The sequence below is a fragment of the Pezoporus wallicus genome, unplaced genomic scaffold (assembly GCF_028554395.1).
Source record: "Pezoporus wallicus isolate ANWC-B61680 ecotype Strahan unplaced genomic scaffold, APGP_CSIRO_Pwel_v1 scaffold_6446, whole genome shotgun sequence".
Classification (NCBI taxonomy): Eukaryota; Metazoa; Chordata; class Aves; order Psittaciformes; family Psittacidae; genus Pezoporus; species Pezoporus wallicus.
Window position 1 is genome coordinate 3,158,857 of NW_026636264.1, and position 26,813 is coordinate 3,185,669.

At 37.1% G+C, this 26,813-nt stretch overlaps 1 protein-coding gene across 11 annotated transcripts in view; it reads right to left on the bottom strand.

Moving 5' to 3' along the window:
* ZMYM2 (zinc finger MYM-type containing 2) overlaps positions 1–26,813 on the bottom strand; it is an 84,597-nt gene that overhangs the window by 46,856 nt on the left and 10,928 nt on the right. For 3 of the 11 annotated variants that reach the window (XM_057399667.1, XM_057399671.1, XM_057399670.1), the window contains 6 exons: positions 19,126–19,165; positions 17,052–17,180; positions 14,866–15,722; positions 10,371–10,656; positions 8,199–8,364; positions 7,176–7,388 (listed from right to left, as the gene is read on the bottom strand). In XM_057399667.1, coding sequence (XP_057255650.1) covers positions 7,176–7,388; positions 8,199–8,364; positions 10,371–10,656; positions 14,866–15,715 — 1,515 coding nt within the window. In that variant the 5' untranslated portion in view covers positions 15,716–15,722; positions 17,052–17,180; positions 19,126–19,165. Of the gene's footprint in view, positions 1–7,175; positions 7,389–8,198; positions 8,365–10,370; positions 10,657–14,865; positions 15,726–17,051; positions 17,181–19,125; positions 19,166–26,813 lie in introns of all 11 variants that reach the window. The other 8 variants (XM_057399668.1, XM_057399674.1, XM_057399675.1 and 5 more) reach the window with 6 other exon arrangements.

Below are 26,813 nucleotides of genomic sequence, written 5' to 3' on the forward strand. Positions count from 1 at the left end.
ACGAGGTTTACTTCACAATAGGCATCTCACAATAGGTAACTAAGAAAAGACATTACTTAATCTGATTTGAAAATTCTTATAAGGTAACTAGTTCTCTATATATTCCAAATCTTCTTTCTGTCTATTAGAACAATGTTGAACTCAAACTGGCAACTACAGAAGAGGCTATCAGGATGTAAAATTAAACAGATGAATGGAATGTACTCCAGAAATACAAGTACTGTTGCAACAGAAATCCAAATTCTTAGCAATAAAGAGAAATTTCACTCGGAAGGTTTCCAATGAATTTTTATTCTTGCAATTATCAGCACTAGACAACTTAAAATGAATCTCGATCTTCCATCTTATTGAAAGGATTATGAAAGCTGATGTCTACAGCTCTTCTTGTACACATCCTACTTAGGAAAAAAAGTCTGAGCCCCCAAATAAATATCAGACCAATACCATAATATTATGGTATTTCAGAAGTAAGCCTCACTTCTGTTTGCAACTGAAACTAATGCAAGTCTCTGTTCTTAAGCCTTCTGGCTGCGAAATTGTAAGCGCCTTGAATCTAGGCATCTGTACTACAGTTTTATTCTTGACTGAGAAAAGCAGTGTAATCTGCTTCACATGCTTTCAGAGGACTAGAGAGCAGGATGAAGAACATGCCTGCAGTGAAGAGACCATTCTTGCTACTTCTCCTACGCACGGGCCAGCCCACTAAGAACACTAGAATACGAGCTGATTAATACACCACTATTTAGCAGCCCAAAGATTTGTTTTCAGTTGAAGAAAATGCTTTGCAGTTTATTTGATATGGTCCACGGTAAAACAGATCAGTACATACTTGTCGATCCAGGCAAACTTCTCTCTGGGTAGTTTTACAGAGTAACAGTTTGGAATTAGAAAGACAGTCAACCTGTGTTCAAATAGAAAGGTTCAGGAGAAAGAAGTTTTTTTAAGTAGCAAAGCAGAGATACTCACTACATGGAATTCTGTAACAGAGAACCCTTAGAATAAGGCAATCAAGAAAAAAGCAGCTAAACTACTTCAGATTTATTTGAAAGAAGGATGGTCCGGATGGATCCGGAAGCAACACGCATGTCTAAGAAAAGAACCAGATGTCAGCAGAATCTGTAACAGCAAAGAAAGAAAGGGTATTACTTATTCAGTCTTTTGAAATACTGCACCCAAATAATCTCTCCCCCAAGAATAACAACCTTAAACCTTTCCCTGCTCCAACAGAAGAGATTAAGATTAATAATACCTCAAAAGCATTTGCCCAAGTCTTAAGAGCAAAAGCTGAAGTAACTGCTTTTGTGGCCCTTGAATGCCAACTGATTTGTGTTTATATTCCATCAGCTGAACTCTACAAACTGCCAAAATCAGTAACTTGTCCAGTTACTTTTCTCTGGTATCTCCAACTGTCAATGCTCCCTCTTTTTGCAAGTTTGTTTCCTGCTCAAGGCACTTGCCTTCATGCCTTTGAGGAAAGGAGAGCCGAAATCCCTGCCTCAAAAAACAAGTTACTTTTACATTAATTGAATGTCTGTTTCTGTTTTGCCTTTTCTACCTCTTCCCCTCAACCCTGTCCAACTATTTCAGGCAGAGCAGCACACAGATGTGGTTATATCCATCTTAACTCTGATACATAGATCGTACCACCTCCTTGACTTCTCTTCCTAAGAGTTCCCTGTGCTCTCACACAGATCATACCTCATCACTTTGACTACCTTAAATACTTCTTCATAACTACAAAGCTGTACAAAGTTCTCTGAGGTACCTACCTCACTTTAACCACAAAGTAACATCCTGAACACTTACTAAGAAAGATATTCAAGTGCCTAAGGAAGCTGATTATATAATTTTTATTGAAGAGCAGCAAATTCTACAGTTGAAGACAGACACTGAAGCAGAAATGGCAGAATAAATGGCTGCAGAAAGCAGGAGTAAATAAAAGGTAGAAGAAAACGTACAAGAACAGGATTATTTCTAGAAGGCCTTGATTTGCAGAGATGCAAGAAACTGGAGGCATTAAATACAAAGAAGCCTCAAGAAAAGGCAAACAAACCAACCAACCCAAAAAACCAAAACCCACACCACTAAGCAAGAAGAAAGGGGAACTGTTTAATTTTTGGTTGACAAAGATTTCTGTTATTTAACCACAGCAGATGGGGTAAAAAGCAGCTGGCTATCTCCATTTGCAGAAGCGTATACACTATCAGAGATTACTTAATACAAAACTAAGTAATACCTGAAGTGAGACAGAAGTGATTTACCACATGAGGAAGAGACTCCACTATGAAACACATTTTAAACTGGCTAAAAACCACATAACTTCTCAAGTGACCACAAAAAAGAAAAAAAAAATGAAAAATCAGTATTTCTAGTATTTCAACATGAAGAGGTTGTTCAACTCTCAGAATTACTGGTTTCATGAACATTACTTACTCTCAAAGCAGACACTTGGAAGCTAGAGTTTACAAAGCAGTAACAATGGCAGAAAGCAGACCTGTGGTTAATTGTGCTATCAAAATAAAAAGGATAGATCTGTCTTAATGGCAAAGCAGCAAAGAACAGATACTGCACGTGACAAGACAAGCTGAAAACCCTAGATGCTTCCACTGCATGGAAGTGGAAGTGCATGCAAGAAGTACTGCATGGCAAGACATTCTATCATTGCATTCAGTGAGATTTAAACCAGTAGATAACAATAAATTTTGTGAGAGTAAATACAAATCCTACAAAAGCAATGAATCGCAAGCTGCAGAACGGATATATGCGTATCACTGTATACAGTGAAGGCTCCTAAACCTCTCCACAAAGCAGACTAAATGAATTTTAAGAATTTTATAAAAGCATGTGGTTTTTTGCAAGGAACAGAATTTGAGAGAAGGAAGCACAACTGCCTAAGTTGTTTTTTTTTCTACTGGTTGCAAGGGATAGAATAGCCTGGCTAGTCTTGAGACATGTTCAGTAGCAAGTGTTCATCTAACCAAGGAATTCAATCAAATGCACTTTTATTCAATACTGAAGGAAAATTATCACTAGGAGAAGAGACACTGCAAGCATCCTCTCCAAACAGGAAAACACCCACTTGGCTTGTGTTCTCCCAGTACTCACGTTATTCCAGGGCTACTAAGAAACCTATAAAGAAACAGATAGAGCTCCTTCTTTTTTTTTTTTTTGACAGCACATAAAGACCATCACTTTAAAGAAATGCCCAAAGCAAGCAAATCCCAGGTCGTATTCCAACAAGAATTTTAGTTACAGTAGCAGAGAAAAAACAAAAACAAAACCCACCAAACAACAAAAAAATAAAGGAACATTATAAACTAGTAAAGCATTAAATGATTAAATGCTTTCATGGCAGAATCAAGAGCACTACGGACTGATCAGATCAGTAAGCAAAGCAGTTAAAAACTGTTTTTAGAAACAGACATCAACTCAGCTTTAGCTTAGTTGAACAGCTGAAAATTAAAAGGTATGGCTGGCTGCACAAGCCAAGTCACAGAATTCACTTGTTTGTTAGAACAAGGTTGTCAAGCCTGCACCCAAACCCAGCAAACCACGACACAAACACCGCAACTGCTTTGAAAAAGAATTCAATAAACTTCGTAGAGACAGAAGATATGCAACAGTATCAGAAACACTGAAGCAACATATGTATGTGCTTTTAGTCTATATGAATTCATGGCAGGCTTATTTGGGATGCTTCCATCTGTTGCATACATACCGATTTTTAAATTAATTACAAAAGTAATTGGTTATAATTTTAGTTATATGCCTACTTAAAGAAATACTTGAAGAAACTGAAATGCCTACTTGAAGAAATAAAGTACTTCAGTATTTGCACAGACTGAAACACTTCAGTATTAAACACTTTAGCCACCTCCTTGTCAAATGTGATCACATCTTCTAGCTTTATTCTGTAGCCTCATTCATTTTGTTTAGCATCATTCTTTAAGACCCTCTTACCCCTCTACATGTGAAGAGTTGGGATTTCAGTGTAACAGGTAAAGAATTTATGGTCCAGTAGTAATTTTCAGGTTTAAAAAAGAAATCCCCTTTCAATACATGTTTAATTTTGAAATTTTTTTCTAAATTGTCAGAATTATTTCATTTTTGGAGGAATTTACCACTGCTTTCTCTTTTTCAAAAAAGCTTGACTTGCACTTAGCTGTCTTCATGAATGGCTGTTGTACAATCAGAAAATTAACATGCTCTTGCATATAACCACAGTGAGCATTAGCCTTTGTCTTTTTTTACCCCCTTACACAATTTATTAATCTGTTTATTTTTATCATGTTTTTTCTTAGTTTTTTTTAAGATGAAAGAAACTTAAGTTCCGTAATTACTGCAGTTTTCAGTGAGAAAACACTATCACCTCACAGAAAAGAAAACATGATGCAAAATTCAAGATTCATTGAGTCCAGTTTTAAAGCAGGTTCTAAAACTGGTACATAGAAAACTAAGTGCATCTATCACCCTGAAAGGTGACTCAGACACTTCAGAAAGAAAACTTCTCCCCATCCCAGGAATAATACTGTTTCTTACTCCCACCAACAGTCTAAAGCAGAGGAACAAAACCCTCTGTAGCTAATGGATTATCTGCACCCAAGTGGCCATTCTGAGAGCCACAGTAATTTTTATTATCCACAATTTTAAATTTCTCATTCCAGGAAGAAAAAAAATGTCCATGATAAGTTACTGAAAATTAACTGGTCAAATCAGTATAATATTTATTTAAAGAAAATAGAGATGAAGTAGATAGTTACATGTCATAAGAGTCAGTTTTATTACTACTACAGATATATAGCATATTGATAAGCATGACATGTACAATATAAACTGCTTAATACAAAGCTGATACTAGCAAGACCTACATATTTTACAACTGTTTGTAATAAAAACATTTGCTAAAATTGTTGTGACACACAATCATTGTAAAAACAATGCTGTAATCAAATGACATCAATTTTTCCTGTATTATCAATTCCATCGGGTTTATTTCAGTGTGTAATAGCAACTCTCCCACGTTCTCTCCTTCACCGGTTCTCTTTTAAAAGCAAGATCTAAAAGAATTCCAAGAAACACTGTTACAACTGAAAAAAGCAACCTACAGTTTACCACTGTGGCCCAGTGAGTTGGCAGTGACATTTTCTGAAGTCTGAATTCCTTTTTTAAAAACCGCAGAATTCCTTGAAAACATTCAGTTAAAAAGAAAAAACCAAACCCCTTAAAGTAAAAGGAAGTTCAAACCTAAATAATTCCTGCTAGACAGCTAAATATTCTCCAATAATTGTGTCCTGAGCAACTCTGAATCCTACAACATACACTACAGAACTTGACAGTTTGAGTTTCTCTTACTATCAAAAATACCCTCAAACCCCCAAACTCTAGGAACATTTGAATCCTACCAGTTAAGAATTACACTTAATCACCAGTCCAAACCAGATGCACATGATGAGCACTATAATTAAGGTTCTCACAGCCTATTACGGCTGCCCAGCAACAAATATTTCCACAAAAGAATTAAGAACTTGCTTGAATAAACTCTGCTATCAGAATTGGATACACCAAAACAGTGTGTCTCAATTTTTAAGGTTTTTTGAAAGCTCAACATAATAATGCAGGATACCCAACACTACTTGTGAAGACTCCTTGTACTATAAACTGCTCCTCCCCAAATCAAACCAGAACATGTAACTTGCTACCCATACCCTTCACATTTGCAAATACACATCTAAACACAAAATACAGTTTCTAACAAAATGGAGTACGGTCTGTAATGAGTTAAATACAGATTTATCATTCAACCTCTCAAAATTCCATGTTCATGTCACAATTCCATGTGCACTGCATGTTATACTGGTTGTGTGGGAATGTCAAGTTCAAAGTTAATCTCATGTCTTTTTGTTTCTTCAAGAGACAGTATTCAACGTTTCTTCGAGTCTTTCCATGGCTTCTGGGCATGCCTATGTTTCTAGTATCTTGGAAACCTATCCTGTCCCTTTTCGTATAGCTGTGATGAAAGAATAATGCTTATGTTACGTTTTCAGTTATGCTGTTTACATATGCATGTTTCCAGATGCGCTGTTTGCACACTGCATACACACCAGAACAGCCATCCCCAAAAGCATGAGAACTGAATGCCCAAAGAGAAAATACAAAGACACATTAGGCAACACTGAAGTACTTAAGAACATTCAGCACTGCACTCCCATTTTTAAGAAACCAATGATCCAAGAGAAAAGGAAAGAGTAAGAAAGAACCCAAAGCAATGTGCAGCACAGGGGCCACTCACACATTCAAGTGTGAATCTCAAAATCAGATAAAGAAATTTCTTGCTAGTAAAACAATACTTTTGTGTAACACTGTCCCTATGAATACAGGGCAGAATGTACCAAGCAAAAAAAAAAAAAAAAAAAAAGCCCCAAACTGCATATCTCCCATCCAAATTTAATATTTTAGAGGTATACTGTTACACCATAAATACTCCGATAACATTTAAACCTTACAGACAGCATTAGCAATGACTGAGAGCTAAGCTGGCTCTGTAATATGTAAAAGACATCAGCATCAGATTTCTTGATTTGGAATTATTTTTAACCACAATCACTATTACTATCTTAATTGTCTTACACATAAATAAAACCCAAATCACAAAATTTAACACATGGTAGAATGAAAGTAGAAAATTTTGAAATACAATGCTGTGACATTGAAGGAGATCAGATTTAGTACATGTACACAACCAATGCATGATCAGTTAGAACACTCACTGCAATGTGTAATCTGTATGGCCTGAACATTTTTGAATGTTTAAACTGCATAGAAGCAAGCTTTTATACCTAAAAGAGAACATCACTGAAGGACCAGTAAGACTGTGTGTCAGGCTTGCAATCAGTATACTTGTGATATGCCCATTAGAAAGAAACAGAAGTTAACAAAAGGTTTCATTTCAATATTTTCATTAACAAACAGGTATTATTATAGCAACATCAAAAAATGCCACCAGTAAAAGGTCCATTACAGCTAGTTTGCTCTCAGTGGCATTAATTTATCTTCAGAAGTCTTTGTTAGTTAAGACTTCTAATAAGAAGTGAAACCATCTTATACGTAACAGGATAAATTTAAGAACTATCAATGTCTCTAACTTTAAATTATAGATAAGTAATTACCATAATTACCTGCTTGTATTCACCAACGCAGTTCTGACAGCAGAATCTTTTCTGCTGACCATCAATAGTAAGAACATTGTTTCCAGCTCCTTTGCTGGGTAAATACTCCCCACAGTGCTCACAGCAATTCATTATTAAACCATTTGCCATCCTGTATCTATTGAAGCAATGGTCGCTGCACAGCTTATGAGTCATATTTTTAAAGCTAACTTCATGACGAATCTAAAAAACAAAAGTTAAAAAAAGTATTCTATCACCACACAAGCACAAAGTAGCCTGCAACTACCAGACAAACTGCAAATCTTACATTCAAGCACAGTAACTAAAATAAGATCATACTAGCTATTTCAGAACAGATACACTTGAAATGACCATGAAATACAGAAACATAAACTGGTGTTTCTGTTGTGTTGAAAGTTCTAGGAAAAAATTCTCAGACCCATCTGCTCATGCAGCCTAGAAGCAAAGGTAACTGGGAAGGATGTAATAATTTCACATTAGAGCAAGTCAGTGTACACAAATTTGTTAGATACTCGGTTAGCAGGCTAACATGCCATATAAAGACTACCCAGACATACATGCCGTGTAAAGAAGTAGGCCAAACGATGGTGGGCTCAGTAATGACATCAAGTTACTACAAGAACTTTAAATTTTGTATATTCAACAGATCTCTAAAATTTGCACAATCTTTCAAAACATACAGTCAAAAAAGTAGATACTACAGTAAATCTTGACTTTCTCCACAGCAATTCTTCTGTGTGTGAGATATGGGTTATAACATTCTACACCTAAATTAAACTGTCAACAGTAACAATCAGCAAAAGTTTCTGAAACAAAAATCAAGTATTAACCTCTTTGAATTCTTTCTTCAGTTGCTCTTCACGAATATTAAGCCTGCATATCTTAATAATTCACTGTATATGAAAACACTGAATCAGATTTTAAACTTATTTTCAGTTCTCTTATTTCAGAACTCAAGTTATTAATACTGTCATTACCGAGAAAGATAAGATAAAAAAAAGTGGATCAGACCTCAGTTAGTTTACCACAGATGGTGCATCGTGATTTATTCAAAGCTCCTTTTGAGGGATTCTGTTTATCTTCATAGAAGGATAAACACGACGTACTGCAAAACTCCTGGAAAGACTCACTTGAATCAACCTGCGCAACAATGGTACCTTTCATTGTTGTTATATCTCTGAAAGACAAAAAAAAAAACTCTAGTGTTCTTGTGTGTAAATATATACATATATATATTTAAACAAGAAAATTTAACATCTTGTAAGATTTGTTCTTCATTTTAATATTTCAGACCAGTTTTATGGGTGTAGACTTGTTAGCGACATGTCCAACACTAAGTTTGATACTTTTTTTAAATAAGGTTGAGTTCACCACAACGGGTGCCTAATGTTGCATTAGTGTCACTTGGGTCTGGAATGACGTAATGGGGGGAGGGAAAGGGACAAACCAAACAAAAAAATGGGATTTTACACAGGAAAAACATAGAACTTGCAGTACTTGCAGTAGTAAAAAAATAACTCTGAACCTTTTGCAACTTTACACAAAAGCTATATTTTCAATTTATATAAAAATTCAGCTATATAGTAAAAGGCAAGAAATGGTCTCTATTTCTACAGAATTCCCACTATTTTCAATATTAATCTCTGGACAGGATGAGAGAAGGTTGTTTTCTCATAAATACAATCAAAAAGCTTAAAACCCTACCACAAACTTACCTAGAAGTCTAGCATTTAAAATTTTTAAAAAGTTAATTTCATCATTAAAGTTCTGAACTACCTGAACAGTTCATGCAGTTGCCCATGAAACTGCACCAATTAAATGCAGACATACAACCATCAATAAAAGTAATTTGAAATAAAACAAAGCTTATTCTAATCAAACTTATTTACACTGTTGTTCACTGAAGTTGCTTTTGGATTTCCTCGACCTTCAATTTTATGCTGCACATGCTGCAAACTTAGCGAAGTCACTAACACCATGCTTGTCAGCGCAGCTTTGTAATCAGCTCTCCCAAACTTCTACGGTCATTTCTAAGGTAGCTTCGCTCTTAATCCCAAACTATTGAGTATCATAAATAAGAAGCAGTAAGGAGAAGAAATAAAAGCATCCCCCTTTTGCCTGAGCAAAAAAACTACTACTGACATCAGAAAATGCTATTAGGCAGAATAAATATAAAATTGGGCACATCTGGAAGTCTTTTGACATCATGATGAATCACCAGTTGGAAAAGACATAACCCAGACAACCCATACCTAGGAGCTCTAAAACTAGGATGAGTAGAAAACATTGGAAAAATTCTGTATGCTTCCCTAGTAAATTTTCCTTGAAAATAAACTTGTACCACCCCTGGATATTCTTCCATCAAAGGAAGATAAGCAGATTTTGGCTTACCCTTTGGCATGCTAGTAAGGATTTGCGTTAAGGAATGTTACCACTTCTGTTCTGCAAAACAAAGCCACAGCTCCCATCCTGAGGGGCTTACAGTTTCTGGCTAGATTCCACCAGGACTTACAAACACTATTAACTTGTATCAAAGCACATATTAATTTTCATCAAAGGACACAAGTGTAAAGTCATGAAGTAACACAAGTGACTAAAAGCTGTAAACACCGAGGAGAATGCCAGGTATTTCCTATACTTCCCTTCTTATAGTAATTCCTATGCTATTTATGTAGGTATGCTTGTCATTCTTCAAAAGTTGCCATAGTTGCCCCTAACTATGGGGAACATCTAAGGTTTCTCCACACTGCCAACAGTGGAAGAGCTCCCAGTTTTCTCTGAGCTTCTTGCAAGCATCAGTTCCCCCTTCTTTGAAAGCCTCTGGGTTTTTTTTATCTTCATCTATCAAAATGAATGCTTTCTATACAACACAAGGTCCACTTTTTCTCATAAAGGACTAAAGATATAGAAAATGTATCTTGTCCGAGGATATAAGAACAAAACCCCAGTAATTTTTAGTGCATTAGCTTTCATAGAAACCATCTGCCATACTACAAATTTAAAACCTGGTACTTTTGTTACAGCAGGCACAACATTTCCAAACAACATTAAAGTGACACTATATAAAGTACTTGTATAGTCAGACTTTGTACCATTAATGGAACAGATCTCATTCATGCATGAGAATCTCAAGTATTACTGGATTTAGCTGCTAATATGAAACAAAATTTTAAAATTACTTACTTTCTGCACATAACACAAAGTTTCTTTGGAGTGGGTTTGTGTGAGAAAGATGAGAGGCAGGTAGTAGAACAAAAAAGGTGAGCTGATCCTTTTCGCTGATACGCAGTCTGTCCCTTTTGTAAAGGCTTTTTGCAGTTTGCACATGTGACTTTAACCTGTTTAGAAGGCTGCTGCTGGGCAGAAGGCTGGAATATCTGTTTAGGAAGTGATGCTACAGGTGACAATGAATCCACACCTGGCTGCTTCTGATTCCTAGGGAAGGAAGCTGACTGGGATATCCAAGAATCTTCAAGAAAAAAAACAAACATAACTAAATGAAGAGAAACGTACATAAATATATATATATACACAGAGAGATATAATAGTCACAAATATACGAGCATGAAATCATTTTCCCGTAAAATGCTACTTGATAGTACCAGTCTCCATTGTTACAAAGCTTTGGAACATGAACAAATTTCAGGATGGTCCCATTCTACATCTAGTGACAAATTTTGCAGGCCTCAATTCACTGGCAATGGATTTGCAAACTGGTATTTTTATCTCCAGGCAAACAAAACTGCAATTGAAAAAAAACAAACAAAAAAAAACAACCAGAAAACGACAACAACAACAAAAATAAACAAAAAAAAACAACAACAGAAACAAACAAACAAACAAACCCAACAAAACAGAAAAGAGAGAAGACGAACAGATAACAGAATTTCCAAGCTAAGGTGTAAGATACAAACTCCGCAAATCTACAAAAACGTGAGATCTTAGATCTTCATTAGTTATTTTTTTCTAAAGCTTTAAACAAACATCACATGTCTGGCCTCTGTGATAAACCCTAGAATTGGGGTTCCCCATACTCATTTCCTAGTCCAGTATGTAGCCAGAGAACTATACTGCAGTTAGAGTCAAGCACAGTGGCTCCACATCTCGGATCTGCATGAATGTCATTAATTCCTGTAAGAGTTCCTGGCTTCCTCAGTAAGCTTTTCAATGCAATGAATACCACTTAACGTGCAAAAGTGGCGAAGTCATGGGAGTTCCAAGTCTCCCTCTGCAGAAATCAATGAGCCTACAAAATACATTTACCTGGGGAAAAAAAAAAAACATTTTCAATAGCTATCCCAAACACTGTCACAGCACTTGGCACTTACCTTTCAAGCTTTTTATTTCCAGCATCTAGAACAGTACCTCACCGTTACTTACTGAATAGTAAACGCCTGCATAAATATTACTGTACTGGATAGTACTTGTCCTACTACTTTTGAGTAAATACAGTATTTAATGTAACTAAATAAAAACACTAAAGCCTTGAATGTCTGAGTAATTCAGCGTATTCCTAGAGTGTTATTACAACTAGTATTAACAAGCAAATATAAAAAAGGTAATTTTAAATTCTGTAACTTCAGGTAACAAAAACCTTAACCTACAAGCTTAAGCAACTGCCCAAGCTTTATTCTTAAGAGACATTATCTCGGTCCATAATCATTCATTACATAGAAGGAACCCTTTCCTCATACTATTTCCTAAAGTCCCCTCTTTCCCAAAGTGGGTTTTTAAATTAATTTTAGGAACAAAATTCTAGGAACCCAAGAACAACAAAAAACATGCATTCCTTAGCAAGTAGACAATAATTTACCACTGTGACTTTGCAGCTGTAAAGGATGCCCTGTTTCTCAAACATGTAAGACAAATTGGGAATTTACCCAGTGTAATGTTCACAGGCAAACAGAAGAGCTGGAACTAAGAGGGAAAGGAGGTAAAACACAAGTTCCTCTTTAAACCATTCTTACTACAATGGCTGTTCAGGGTGTTCCCATTCTTTTCCACTTTTTCCTGCTCAAATCTGCTATAAAATTACTCCTTACTCATACCAACACATTTACTTGCAGAGCCATCTTGAAAAAATGGTTCAATGAAATTATGCCTTTAAAAAAAAAACTGAAAAACAAAAAAAACAGGCCCAAAAAAACCCTGCAACAACACAACACAGAATCATAGAATCACACATGGGGCAGAGGTGAGGAGAGTTTTACAGAGATATGCTGCTCCTGAAACCTTCAGACACATCTGCATTAATAACGACATGGTTCAGATCAAGGCAATTCTGAAATCCATCCTCAGTTCACTAGGTTTTGTTGTTGGTTCTGTTGTTGGAACAGTTTTGATGCACAAAACAGGATTACATTCAGAAAAACATCTCTGGCAAGGTGGCTGGACTAAATGATCTTTAAAGGTCCCTTTCCAATCAAAACCATTCTATCAGATGTACTCCCAATGCTTACTGGGAACCCCAGGTTCTGAATTAATGGGTTGGACAGAAGTTTCTGTTATGCAGATACTACTTTCCATACAGCGGAGACACTTAGCTAAGGGGAACAGACTGATCCAGAAATCTTCCAAACCACATATGTAATCATATAATCATTTAGGTAGGAAAAAGACCTTAAGATCAGAGTCCAACCGTTAACCTAGCACTACCAAGTCCACCACTAAACCATGTCCCCAAGCACTACACCTACACATCTTTTAAATACCTCCAGGGATGGTGACTCCACCAATTCCCTGATCAAGAAATCTCATCTGCTATTTTTCTAACAACATGTAAACGTCACATCCCAATTCCTGTGCAACTGAGAAAAGGGGGGAATAATCAGGAAACAATTCATGTTTGCAACTTCAAGGCTTCAAATCCTCTACACAGGAAACAAACAAGAATGAATTTTGTCCAAGATGTAAGCAAGAATGTCTTCAGGTAACGGACCAGTTCCAAGATTTGCAAAGCTGCTCTGTAAACTGATGTATTAAGTCCTTACATAAAGTTTTTATGTTAAACAAACGCTAACTAGCAAATCCCTAAAGTTGTGGTATCTGGAAAAAAAGTTTGCTACCCATCTTCTTACATCCTATTTCTGAAGTGTAAGCAATGTTTTTTAACCTATGATCTTCAAATTATATAAATGGAAGTATTTTTATCATCAGTGGGCTTAAATTAACTAAGCAGAAGTCTCCACATCCACTGGAAGTATTTTAGAAATCTGGAAAGCAGAACAGATAGAACATCACTGATCCAGAAAAGATGAATCTATCCTTAGCAATCTTAGACTTGTATTGTGCAGAATATATTAGACATGATTAAGATCAACTGCTTCCTATCAAAGTTTCTAACAGGCAGGGTTAATTGCTACTGACAAGATCTTCTAGGAGAAAAGGAAGCATCTTCCAGGCAAAAAGAAGAAACTTGAAACTTAGGAAGGTGGAAAGGTTTCAAGATACAAGTACAAAAACTCAAATGACCTGCACCTACCGTGTTTCAGGCTTTTTCTTGCATAAAAGCCATTTCCACTATAGCCGTCTTCCCTCCCTCCTCTTGTTTAGTCTTCTGTTTTTTTTTAATTCCTTGTTTGGTGTTTTTCTCCCTTCCTCTTATCTATGACAGCCTTTCCTGCTTGCTTTTGAACCTACTGCTGTTTATTTTTCACATACAAAGCCCACAACCATGAAAAAAAATCCCATATATTTACATCTTGAAATACATCTCATATCCACTTGTAAATCCACATTTCCCTCCCTTCCTCAAAGCGGGTCTTTTTCATCAAGTCCCTAAAAGTACTTCCAGACAATACTCCAAACTCAATCTATTTCAATACTGCTATGGTCCAAGTCTATCACATTTTTCTTACCATGCACTTTGCCCAAAAAAATAAAGGCACTACATTAAGGTAACAAATGCTTCTCATCCTCAACTAGTTGACCATCTGTGATAAAGCAATAATCATACCCCATGCCTAATAGATCAACTAGCAATAGTGGGAATGTTGGTTTTAAAGATTAGGAACTGATTTCCTAAATTATTCAGACAGATATCCAAAGTATAATAGCAGCTTTCAAATTCAGGAGTCAAATTTTGAATTCAGTTTCAAATTTAACACAAAACACCCACCTGTTAACATCCAACTTAAAGCCTGGATTCATACTGCTGTTTCCATAATACAATATGAAAGGTATTAATGCTTATGCAAAAATACATTTGGTAGTATATGACCAAAAAGAAAAGCTGTATCTGCTGAAACACAAGTTAAAACACCCCCAAACACATGTAATTTAATCAGCATACGGACAAGTTAAGAAATCACAAATTAACAAGGATCTATTGCACCTAGATTTTAAAATTACCCTAAGTAGTTTGAAGTTAAACCTGTAGCAAAGGTGGTGATTTGGCTTTTTTCCCCACTTTTAGCCTAACAGGGCAGAAGAGCACCAGTATATGTTTGAACCTGGAAGATTTTAAATTACTCATGTGAAAGCTTAAATTCTGTAGAATAGCAATTCCAGAAGACCATTTATGGCTGCCCCATTTGGCTTTCAGCAATATCTGTTTACTGGCTAAATCAGGAGACAATATACTGCTATTTGCACAGAGATATACAACAAAAAGAGTTTTAATCAAACATTCTATTATTTACTTTCAGCTTTCAAGGAAATGTTGAGAATAACAACTTACCCGGATTATGATGAGTCACAGATTCTCCATTTTGAAATACATCTCCAGCCACGTTCATTCTACCAGGATTGAAAGGTCCTACACCAGTCTTGGTCTGTGAAGTCAAAGATGGGGTGTATGTTTGCATACTAGCACCGAAATTACTTGACTGCAGTCCGTTAGATACATCTCCCAAGCTGGCATTCTGCAGTGAGGTTACATGTGTAATCATTAAGTTCATGTCACGCCCTTCGGCATTTTCTAAGTGACCATCACTCACAGAGCTCACAGCACCTGTTTCTAATGTAGTAACATTAGCAATCTGAATTTCAGAGTCTGGTTCTGTGGTTATACCACTATTACCTATTCCTGAATTTACCTTACTTCTTGAAAAACTGGAAGGTGAGAATTCCGTATCATTGGTTCTATTTTTACACTCTGGAAGTCTTCGTTCATTAAAACTGGAAGCATTCTTCTCCTGTCCTCGATTTGTTTCAATGTCTTCTTCATCATCAATAATAATAGTTTCACTTACACTCCCCTTTTGAGAATTTAAATCTTTTGGAGGAGAAAGCATTTTGCAATCATGCCCCTGAAGTTCTTCATTTTTTGATGATGTAAAAGCAGCATTCCTTTGATCTGCTATCAGTGACGTAGAGTTTTGCGGAAGTTGTACAGGTTCAATAAAAACTACATCATCATCATCTTCTATAGGTGAGCTTTGAAATTTATTAGGCCTAGAAACTAAAGAACTTGGTGGGCCTCCAAATGTATTTCCTACATTTGCAAGACCTGCTGACATGGTGGTATTCCCTAGCAGACCAGGAGTATGTTCAGAAAGTCCTAATCCTCCCAGAGGACTCGCGTCCATTCCAGATCTGCTGTTTAAAGAAAAAAATAAAGCAAGAAAAAACATCCAACTTCAGAGTAAGATATAACTTTCCAGTAACAGTTCTTAAACACACTTGTTAACAGTTCCAGCTTTTCCTTTGGTTTCTTACTAGATGATCTTTAAGGTCCCTTCCAACCCAAATCATTCCATTATTCTTCCTGAGATTACATAGAGAAAATACAGTTTCTCTATGCTCTTCTCTGAGCCTCTTAACATTCATTTACTTTCTAATCCTACATCAGCAAAAAAAAATACTGCCATCACCAACATTTCCCAGACATTAGGTACACATCATTATTTAGCAATACATACAAAGGGAATGTATAAGGTATGTGGGAATACATGTATATACACATATATAGGAAACAATTTTTCATATTTATTGCATGATCCCAACTTCTCAGCCTCTTTCCCACCTGTATATGCACACAATGATGCTGTAACACTGCTTTTACTAATCTGCAAAGCACGACCAAAAGGTAGACATGCAGAAAGAAAACTTGAATTCCTATTAAATTTCATTCTATTAGAAATATACAGAATAAGACTGAAGCACACATCCAAGTGCCTAACAACAAAGAAAAAAAAAAAAGAAAGAAATGTTGTTCTGCATAACAACTTTGAAATCCTACTGATTTTCCTCCAGCCCCACACTGACAAAGCTCCTTAGGTGGCCCAGTACAACTGGAGCACAGAAGTAAGCAAGAGAGATATGGAACACATGATGAGAACAGATACATTACTGAGCAGCAGAAGGTGCACAGCAACCTCTCATTACCAGCCACTACCACAGGCAGCTCATTTGACAGCCTTAGTATCTCCTATTCCACTGCAGCTTTACACAACTTAATCTCTCTCTTTTTTTTTTTTAAACAGCAAGTGATGCTTCTTCAGGCTCCTTCCCAGCAGCTACTTTGCCTGGGGCTTACTGTTTGCTTTTAGTCATTGTTCAGTTTGGGGAATCTGTTCTTTATAATTGTTCATGCTACCATGAATTTAAAGGAAAATATAAAAGGCAACCTCAATATGGAATTTCTGTACCTGTAGTTCCAAACCAGTATATAACAGGTGCTAAAGGACCTTAAGATCAAAAAAAAAACTGTACTAAAAACCAGTAAGCTAAACTGATCTTGATATAAACAACAAGAAAAAACGGATGTAATTCATTATAATTTGGCTAAGTTTTGGGAGCACACACTAATGTGTGACATCAGTGAGTTTCTGCGAACTAGAAAGTTTTCTATGCTTTTTTATAAATCCTCAATAAAGGAAGGTAAAGAGAGAATGTAGGAATATCCTGCTCACCAATACTTACCCATCCAGAAATCCACTGCAATCTGTTTACCTTAGTAAGTTGCTTCAAGAGCTTTTATTTTCTTCCTGTGAGGAATCTGCTCTTCTTGTATGGATTTGCTGCCCTCCACAAAAGCAGGGCGTTCTGAAACTGGGTTAAAACAAACATTAGATATCCAAAATAGTTTCTACATCTCAAACCTTTCCCACCAATTGTTCATTAAACTTTCTTCTAAACAGTTTACGTTCAAACCTGACTTTTAGCACTATCATCCTACAATCCTACATCCTAGAGAATACTAGTCTATACAATCACTGCAATGAGTAAAGCAGCAACAATACTGTTTCTTTGAGATTTTCCATTCTGTCACATCACATTTCCAGAATCTTGTGCCTGATGCTTTATAGACAGAGAGTAAAAGTACCAATATTTGGCAAGAGACAAACAGATATACCTACAATTAAGTAATCAAATACCACAATTAAGAAGTGTATCTGTAATAGAATATTAAGGAAATAAATGTTTCAGGTAAACTGAGCTACTGAGAAAAGAAACCTTAGCAGACACATTTATCTGCTTTTTATCACAACAACCTCCTTGATGCTTATAGCAGAATATACCATGCTAAAATAAAGATATAAGAAAAGGAAAATTACAGGACCTCCATTATAAACCAGGCTTACAATGCAATATAAACCTTACATTACTAATCATTTTCAAATAGCATATGCGCACTGCAATGATACTTATCACAGACTCAGGCATTCATAGTTTACATTAAGACATGATCATTCACAAGAGACTGAAAATGTTCAAAGTTCAAGCCTATATTTATTCTTCAGGATTTATAACAATCATTAGGTTTCTCAGACTTGGCAACATTTTTTATGAGTATCAACTCTATCAATAGAGTATCAACTTCTATGCATTTACAGAATTACTCAAACCGCCTTGTCCATTAACTGAGTAGGAGCGGGGGGCGGGGGGGAGAGAATGTGTGCATCAGGTCATAAACTGGGGACAACATGACCAAAAGCAAAGCTCTGAACCAGATTAATCCTAGAAGAGAGGCAACCACCTTTTAATTCCTTCCTAAGTTAGCTTCACAGACAAATGCCATCACATAATAGCATTTGAACTGCAGTAAAGGTAACATTCACTTTGAATGAAAGAGATTTTCTTGAGGGAAAAAAAGAAATAACAAAACCACAAACATGTATTATCAATGCAGTTGGCTCATACCTCCCTGAAAATCAGTCTGCTATAATGAAGATTAACTTAATCCAATATTCTCTTTTACGTATCTTATTCTTCCCTCTAGGGCTGAATAATTCAAACTTAGATTTCTCTACATGTCAGCCTTTGCTACAAAGAACTACTTCATTCACTGATTCTTAAAATTTCCCAGGCTTATTCCATATATTTTCTTTCTCTAGAATGAAAAAAGAATTACAAGCACATAAAGCTTTTAATAAAAGAGTTTTAAATACACCTGAACAGATGGGAGCAAAGAAGAAATGAGACTATGCCAAGACTGTATCTTACACCTAACTCAAACCCATGCTATGCCTATTTTTACAGATCCTTACACGACAGACAAACTTGGGCTGATTTACAGTACATGCATGTAATATGTAACTAAAGGTTAAGACCAAAACGTATCTTCTTGCGTAAGTATTTTTTTCAACAAAAGCTCTTAAAAAGGTTCTAATGGCCTGTTTTGGTAGGTATGACAAAAATAAGACAAATTTATGTGCAAGCTGTTGGTCTACAGTCATAAATAAAATCTGCATATTTTCCCTCTCAAGTGTTATTTCTTACCAATGCTAAACTCAAAAAGGGAATTACTAAGAAAATCAGATTAAAAAAAAAAATTGCAAATTTGGGTAATTTGTTTTCCTAAAAATGCTAGTACCGAGGAATAAAACAAAAAATACATTGGCAATGTCACAGTCACTATTTCTAAATGGAAAACTATCAAAAAGGAAGTACCTACAAAGTTAAAAGAATAGGTTTAGAATGAGAAACTAGGAAAAATCTTACACTTCTCAACTGGTAACAGCAAAAGATGCTTAATAACACAATTGCTACAAACCTGTAAGATTGTAGACTGATCACTGGATGAATTGCTGAGACTGAAAAATAACACAGACAAAACAAAAACTGGTGAGACCTAGTCTGCACAAAATGCACATTCAATAGCACTGCAGAATGAGCTCAAGGCTTTATGGTAGCACACAGACTCCAAGAGGAGTGTGACCAGCAGGTCAAAGGAGGTGATCATGCGCCTCCTCTCGTGAGACCTCACTTGGAGTATTGTGTGCAGTTCTGGTGCCCTCAACAGAAAAAAGACATGGAACTGTTGGAACAAGTCCAGAGGAGGGCCACGAGGATGATCAGGGGACTGGAGCACCTCCCATATGAAGACAGGCTGAGAAAGTTGGGGCTGTTCATCCTGGAGAAGAGAAGGCTGTGTGGAGACCTCACAGCAGCCTTCCAGTATCTGAAGGGGGCCTTACAAGGATGCTGGGCAGGGACTCTTCATTAGGGACTGTAGTGATAAGACAAGGGGTAATGGGTTAAAACTTAAAACAGGGAAAGTTTAGATTGGATGTAAGGACGAAGTTCTTTACTGTAAGGGTGGTGAGGCACTGGAATGGGTTGCCCAGGGAAGTTGTGAATGCTCCACCCCTGGAGGTGTTCAAGGCCAGGTTGGATGAAGCCCTGGGTGGCATGGTTTAGTGTGAGGTGTCCCTGCCCATGGCAGAGTGGGGGGAGACCTAGATGATCTTAAGGTCCTTTCCAACCCTAACTATTCTATGATTCTATTTGAACAAGATGCCTTCCCTACTTCATATATGTAACCCTTGAAAAGCAGAGATTCATGAAACCCTTTAGAACACAGTTTATTACAACTGATTTGAAGACTGGCTTGGGGAGAAAATGTGTTTGGAATGCAGATAAAACGTATTTATAGAACTGTCTTTGTTTCCACCTCCTGTAGAAGTAAAAATGAAGTGTAGTCCTTTGTAATGTATGTGACCCCAAAATATCTTGCATTTCATTGTTGGCTTCTATACTGCCCTGCCACACAAACCTTGTAGTCTCTGCCTTGTAGTCTCCATCCCTGGAGGTGTTCAAGGCCAGGTTTGCCAGAGCCTTGGGTGACATGGTTTAGTGTGAGGTGTCCCTGCCCATGGCAGGGGGGTTGGAGCTAGATGATCTTAAGGTCCTTTCCAACCCTAACTATTCTATGGTTCTATCCTCTTAAAGTGGCCTACACCACTCATCTATGAAAATCTTTATGCTGAAATAAATTACAATGCCATAACTACATTCAAGGACTCACTGCTGGAAAAAATGAAAGGCAAAATGCAGCTGCTTCTCCAGGAGGATAGCAAATACTACAGCTTTTATGACAGACAGGTAGGTAATGCTCCATAGGCCAAGTCTTAACTTCACTGTTTAACGATAAAGAGTTTTAAATTTATCATGAATAACAGAAATTGAGGGGTGTGTATGTACCTAGGAAAAAAAAAGGCAACTCCACTTAAAAAAAAAAAAAAAGAAAATAGAATTTAAAAGTCTCTACCAAGTGCCATTAGTAACACCTGGGATGAAGGTGACATAAGAACATCATCATGGTTACATACACGTGACACAAAGTCACAAAAATCAAAAGGAATCACTGAAAAACAACCAAAACTAGAGTTCCACCAACACAGGGTGCTTGAAACAGACATTCAAAGTAGGACAAAATAGCATGTACAAGTGCTTCCATATAAAGGCTAGAAGCTTAGAAACAAACGGGAAAGCCTGAACGACTGCTTTTGGGAGAATACATAACTGAGACATCTTCAAAAGTGAAAATATGATCAAAATACAGCAGACAGTAATATACTAAGGTACAAGTCCAGGGCTTTGATTTGCCTCAGCAAAAGAGCATTGCTTTCCGCTAGGAAAGCACTGTATCCTAACTAAATTAATTACCTCAACAGGTACTGTGCTACACTTGAATTCCATATCCAAACTACAAGAAATAGCATTTTAATGGTATATTATTACATAACGGTGACAGGACATGTGAGATAAGGGGAATGACAGAGACTGCGAAGTACTAACTGAAGATTTTGACTATTGTTGTGCACTGAATGATGAAGACATTCTCACAACACAGCCAACTGCAACCAGCTAGGAGACTAACCAAAGAAAAACCAACTCCTGGTCTAATTCTGAGCAACACAATACAGTTTAAGATTTAATTATCCAGACAGCACTCCAGAAGAACATATTTAAATTCCCAAGGGAATTAAAAAAAAAAAATAATAAAATATTACCTCAACATTTCATTTCAAAAAGGAGAACATGCGAGGAACTCAATTAAAAGGAAACAAAATGGAGCAGCGAGACAAAAATATTCTCAAGAGCATGGATACCATTTAAAATTTTACCATATTAAGTATACAACCAATTCAAAAAGACCCCCCAAAAAAACATGAAGACTACTATAAGGAAGTCTGAGCTACGAAGATGTTGGAATTGTAGTAGTGGAAAGTTTCATGTACATTTGCCCTGTTCTTTACCTTTTCATAGGCATGGTTCAAGACAGGCTACTGAGCTGTCAGAGCAAAGGTTTGTCCAAAATGCCAATTCTTGCAAATTTCACAAACTGTAACATTTTTGTAATGAAACAGAATATCCAAGAAGCCAAAACCACAGTAGAAAACACAGAAAAAAACCTCTGTGCATTGATGTTCATTGAGGAAAAGATCAGAGAACACATCTAAGCTCTCTTTCTAGCGGTCATGTCAGAGGGCAAGTGTCATAGCAAACTGCTAACAGAAGATTTTAGAACAAATCATGAAGGCCACATGGCAGTCACTTAAGATTTCTAAAGACAGTCAGCACTCTTCTATTTCAATATCTGTAATCAATTACTTCAAGAGAGGGTCAATAACGATCGCCCAAATAATTACAGTCTACAATCCTATCTCATCACTAAACAGATTGATAGAAACTACAGCTAAATAAATATACAAAAGACAAAAATGTACAGGGAGAGAATTAATATGTCTTTTGCAGAAGAGGCAGTGCCTCACAGGACTATTGGAGAGATTTTTTGAAAGGTTCGTATACCTGTTGACCAACGCTGATTAAACTGGCATATAGCACATAAGACTTCCAAAAGGCCTTCGAACACATTCCTCACTAGACTGCAGTGGAAGATGGAATATGGTTAAGTCTACAAGGAAAATAAAACACATAGAAGATGAGTGCTTATTTGTGTGTTGTAAAAAGGCAGCCAGTGAAATAATTAAGCAGCTTTAATAATCTATTATGCAGGAAAACTTTTTTTCTTCATTATGGAGTCACTGCTGTAGAAGGCTACAAAGGGCTGAAATGCAACCAGGTCAAATATGGATCAGGCAAGCATGAAAATAAATGTTCTCATGACTGTTAAACATAGCGGTCCAAAGGCAGCTCTGCAAAAGTTCTTAGCCAGCCAGCTGCTGAGAACCACAATACACCTACGGGGGGGAGGAGGGGGTGGGGGTAGGAAACAAACCACACTATAGCTGCCAGGTTTCTATTCTTAGACGTCACTGATGCAAATGCAAACAGGTTACCAAACTGTCTGCTAACCTAGTAGAGCAATTAATCTTGCCAATAGAGGTAGAGCAATTAATCTTGCCAATAGAGGAATATTATTATTCTTACATGCAGAAGACTTGGCCCTAGCCTCATGGAAGCTTCACCCACTTACCCAAAATTCGAATTTTGGCCAATGACTTCCAGGCTGATTTCAGCTGGGGGTAAGAGTCAACACTTAGGCAAAATAATCAGGTAAGAGGCTAATCTGAATGCATCTCAATGTTCTGTGATCAATGTTTTAATGAGTTCCTCACCCTGACATTTATTTGACCATAACATCACTTAACCCCTTAATCCAGCTACTTCCAAGAGTTCTTATCCTTATTACAGAAAGTCACTTTTTATCACTTAACTTTTCAGAACTCTGATGATCAAAAACTCAGGCTATTGTGAAGACTTTATGCAGCTGTCAAGCAGCTCTCTCGCTTAATAGTATGCTGTGTTACTACAACTCGGGAACAGTCATTCCCTAAACAATCAAATGCAACTACCTACTTGGCCTCTTGGAGTATGAGCTATCAACTGAACCCCAGTGATTAACAATGTATGCCACAGTTCACCCCCAAAGCAAAGTAAACCACTCCAATTAAAATCACCTTTAAGTAGCTCTTTTACATTGCAACTAATGCAGTCTAACAGCCCAACTATGCCCACACGTAAGGGCTGAAAAGCTCTAGAAATGGAAAAGTAATCCAGTATTTTTAAAGTGCTGCAATTTAAGCCAGGTTTAAACTCAATCTGAATGCTGCTACTGCAGCCCCATCTCAATTTGAGTAGTGAATAACATATACTGTGTATGGACAGACACCTGCCTATGTGAGTAGGACTCCATGTTGTAAGGGTGGTGTTTGTAAGGCCCTTCTGGGTCATCAGATATATAACTCTTACCACACACAACCACACAATAAAACCATTTTTGTTAAACATTCTTACTATAAATATTCAGCATTTTTTCCTGGTGGTGGGTTTTTGGCTTCAGTTTTTTTCCTCTTTATATTCTTCCTGAGGAATATCTAGTCATTGATTCTAGTACTCTATGTTCATATATATGGTAGCTCTTATTTACTGTCAACTTTCCCATCTGACTTAACTAAACTTTTAACACCTCTGAAGGTCCACCTAGTTATCAGGTCCACAGACTCATTTTGTTACACTATCATATGGCGCAGCTGTTTCTGCAACCACACACATAACCAGACAAAAGTTGATCCATCTACTAGATTTTCCTGCTGGAGTTCCTTTCCAGCCACATCAGTTCCCCAGTAGAAAAATTTCTGTGTAACACCACTAACAGCTGTGCCTGAACATAACAGGGTTAGTGCTGCAGCTCTTAACTTCAGTGTAGAGATCATTTTAGTAGACACAATAGTTGTGACAAGCCAAGAGGCACAGAGAGAACTGCACTACCCTGACAGCAAATTCTGCATTAAAACACTCCAAAATGCACATACTAACTTAAAAGGAAGCAAGCAGGGACAGACTGAATATTAAAACACATGTCTATCCCCTCATCACAATCAGTAAGATACCTGAAACGTGTCAAGCAAACCCGACATACTACATTACAGCCACAACAGCACAACTATTTCATCAGTTTACCAGCTTTACACACAAATGTTGCTAACAAGTTCAACAAATACTTGCATACTTTGGGCTAAGCTCAAGCGCAAGTATTCACAATATCAAAGTAAAAGAAGGAGCGGTCTTAAAATACAAACTCATTATAAATATTAACCAAGAGTCTCAATAAAATATGACACTAACCCATCAACATACCTACATAGCTGTTTTTTCAGAACACAGTTAAGCATTTCAGAACACAGTTAAGAGCTTTCAGGAACAATATACCAAGTTTATGTCTACAAATCTAATCTGTCCGATGCTGGAGCACCATCCCTGCAAAAGCCTGAGACCTCATTACTTCAGCCTAGAGACACTACTCCAGAATTTATTTTTCAGTAGGTTTGGAGCAGCTTCAAATTTCATTCTTTCCTCAGATTTTTAAAGGAACTGTATGGACTGAAGAAATTAGCTTAATGAAAGTCATTATGTAACACCCAAAATGTGTTTGCCACATAGATGTCAGCGAATTAAAGAGGACATACACGAAGACCTGTAATCTAGCAAAGACACAACTAAGAAGAGTAAGAAGGCAAGATCTACATAATGGAAGAAGTATCTTGAAGCAGCTGAGTCAGTAAACTTCGGCTTTATTCAGAAGTGAGTATTTCAAAACTGAAACTAAAGCTGAAAACATGCGAACTTCAGTATCACCCGAGCACCTTATCTGCACTTGCAGTCACCTGTATTATATATGAATGCTAACATCTGGTTTCCAACTGATATCTCCAGGAACAGTTTAATACCTTAACACAGCCTCTTCTTTAAGTCTTCCTACTCAACCAGAGCCAAGAAGTGCTCTTCTGTATGCATGAACAGAATCACAATTCAGGGTCAATCTCGAACGCAAGTGTATCCACACCAAGCATACTACAAGATTACTCATAGGCGAATAGGCAGCACTTGGCATAGCAGTTCATGGCAAATTGGAATCATTATGTGGACTAACTAAGCCTAAGTTTAGGGCAGCCAGACCAGTATGTACCTTCCTTCTTAAACACACACTTCCAAAGTATTTCATGGCTGTTTAATCATGAAAAAGGCGCTGATCAGCAGCCTGTGCCAGTGCCTCACCACCCTCATAGTGAAGATTTTTTTTTCCTATTATCTAATCTAGCCTCTTTCATTTTAACACCATTCCCTTTTGTCCTGTCACTACAAGCCGATAAAAAAAAGTCCCTCTCCAGCTCTCTTGTAGGCTCCCTTTAGGTACTGGAAGCTGCTCTAAGATCTTCCCAGAGCCTTTTCTTCTCCAGGCTGAATAAACCCAACATTCTCACTCTGTCTCCATAGGAGAGATGCTCCAGCCCTCTGATGATCCTTCATGGCCTCTTCTGGACTCGCCTGAGCAGGTCCACATCCCTCTTGTGTTGGGGGCCTCAGAGCTGAATGTAGGACTGCAGGTGAGGTCTCATGATAGAGGAGTAGAAGGGGAGAATCACACCCCTCAACCTGCTGGACACGCTGCTGGGGGTACACCCATGACATGGCTGGTTTATGGGCTGCAAGTACACACTGCCGGCTCATGCTGAGCTTTTCATGAACTAACACCCCAAATCCTCCCTCTCAGGACTGCTCTCAATCCAGCCTCTACACGGCCTGTACCTGGGTTTCAAACTGCTCTGTTAACTAATGTATTACAGCAAACGCTACAAGTTTAGTATAGCTACTAATAACAAAAGGCTCTAAACTAAGCAAATATTCTAGTTCTCAATCTTTCATAATGGGTATAGTTGCATTGGTTATACTTTTGATACAACTATATCATTATTATAGTGACTATACTGTAAGCACCTAACATAACACAAGCAGCATACATCTTTCAAATTTGTAAAGTTACTAGAAACTGGGGTACAGCCAGTCATAAACCAATCAAACATGAAAAAACAACCAGAAATAGAGAAAAGAGAAATCTCAAGCGTAAGGATGAGACTTACTAGATTTAATACATCCTGTAGAACCTACATATCTAGAAACTGAGGAATTTATTAACCACAGAAATGCCAATTCTGTGAAGAAGTTAACCTTCCCTGTAAAGTACACCTTAAAAAGTCAGTATATTTGAGATAGTTTTAAGAAGCTATTTTTAAACAGTATTTCATGCAGTTACATTTTATTAGTAATTTTACCCAAACAGGACAAATTCTTATTTTTGTGTTTTGGGGGACAGAAAGCATTCAAATTAACTTACAGTAAGTAAAGCACTGCATATCAATGGAGACCATGTGCCTAGTCACTACATGGTATCAGACTTAGCCTAAACACTGCAAGTTTAATAGAACAGCTGATGTTGGAAGAGACCTCTGGATATCACCTTATCAAAATCCACCCCAGCTCAGAGCAGTGACAAACTAGAAATGAGTTTCACTTTTGAAGTTATGTCAGCTTTCAATATCTATAAGGATACAAATTTACTAGCCCCTCTGCTAAACTTCACCCTCTTCCACTGTTTGATTATCTTAGCTATTCAGAACTTCCCTTGCTGCAACTTATACCTACTACCTGCTATCC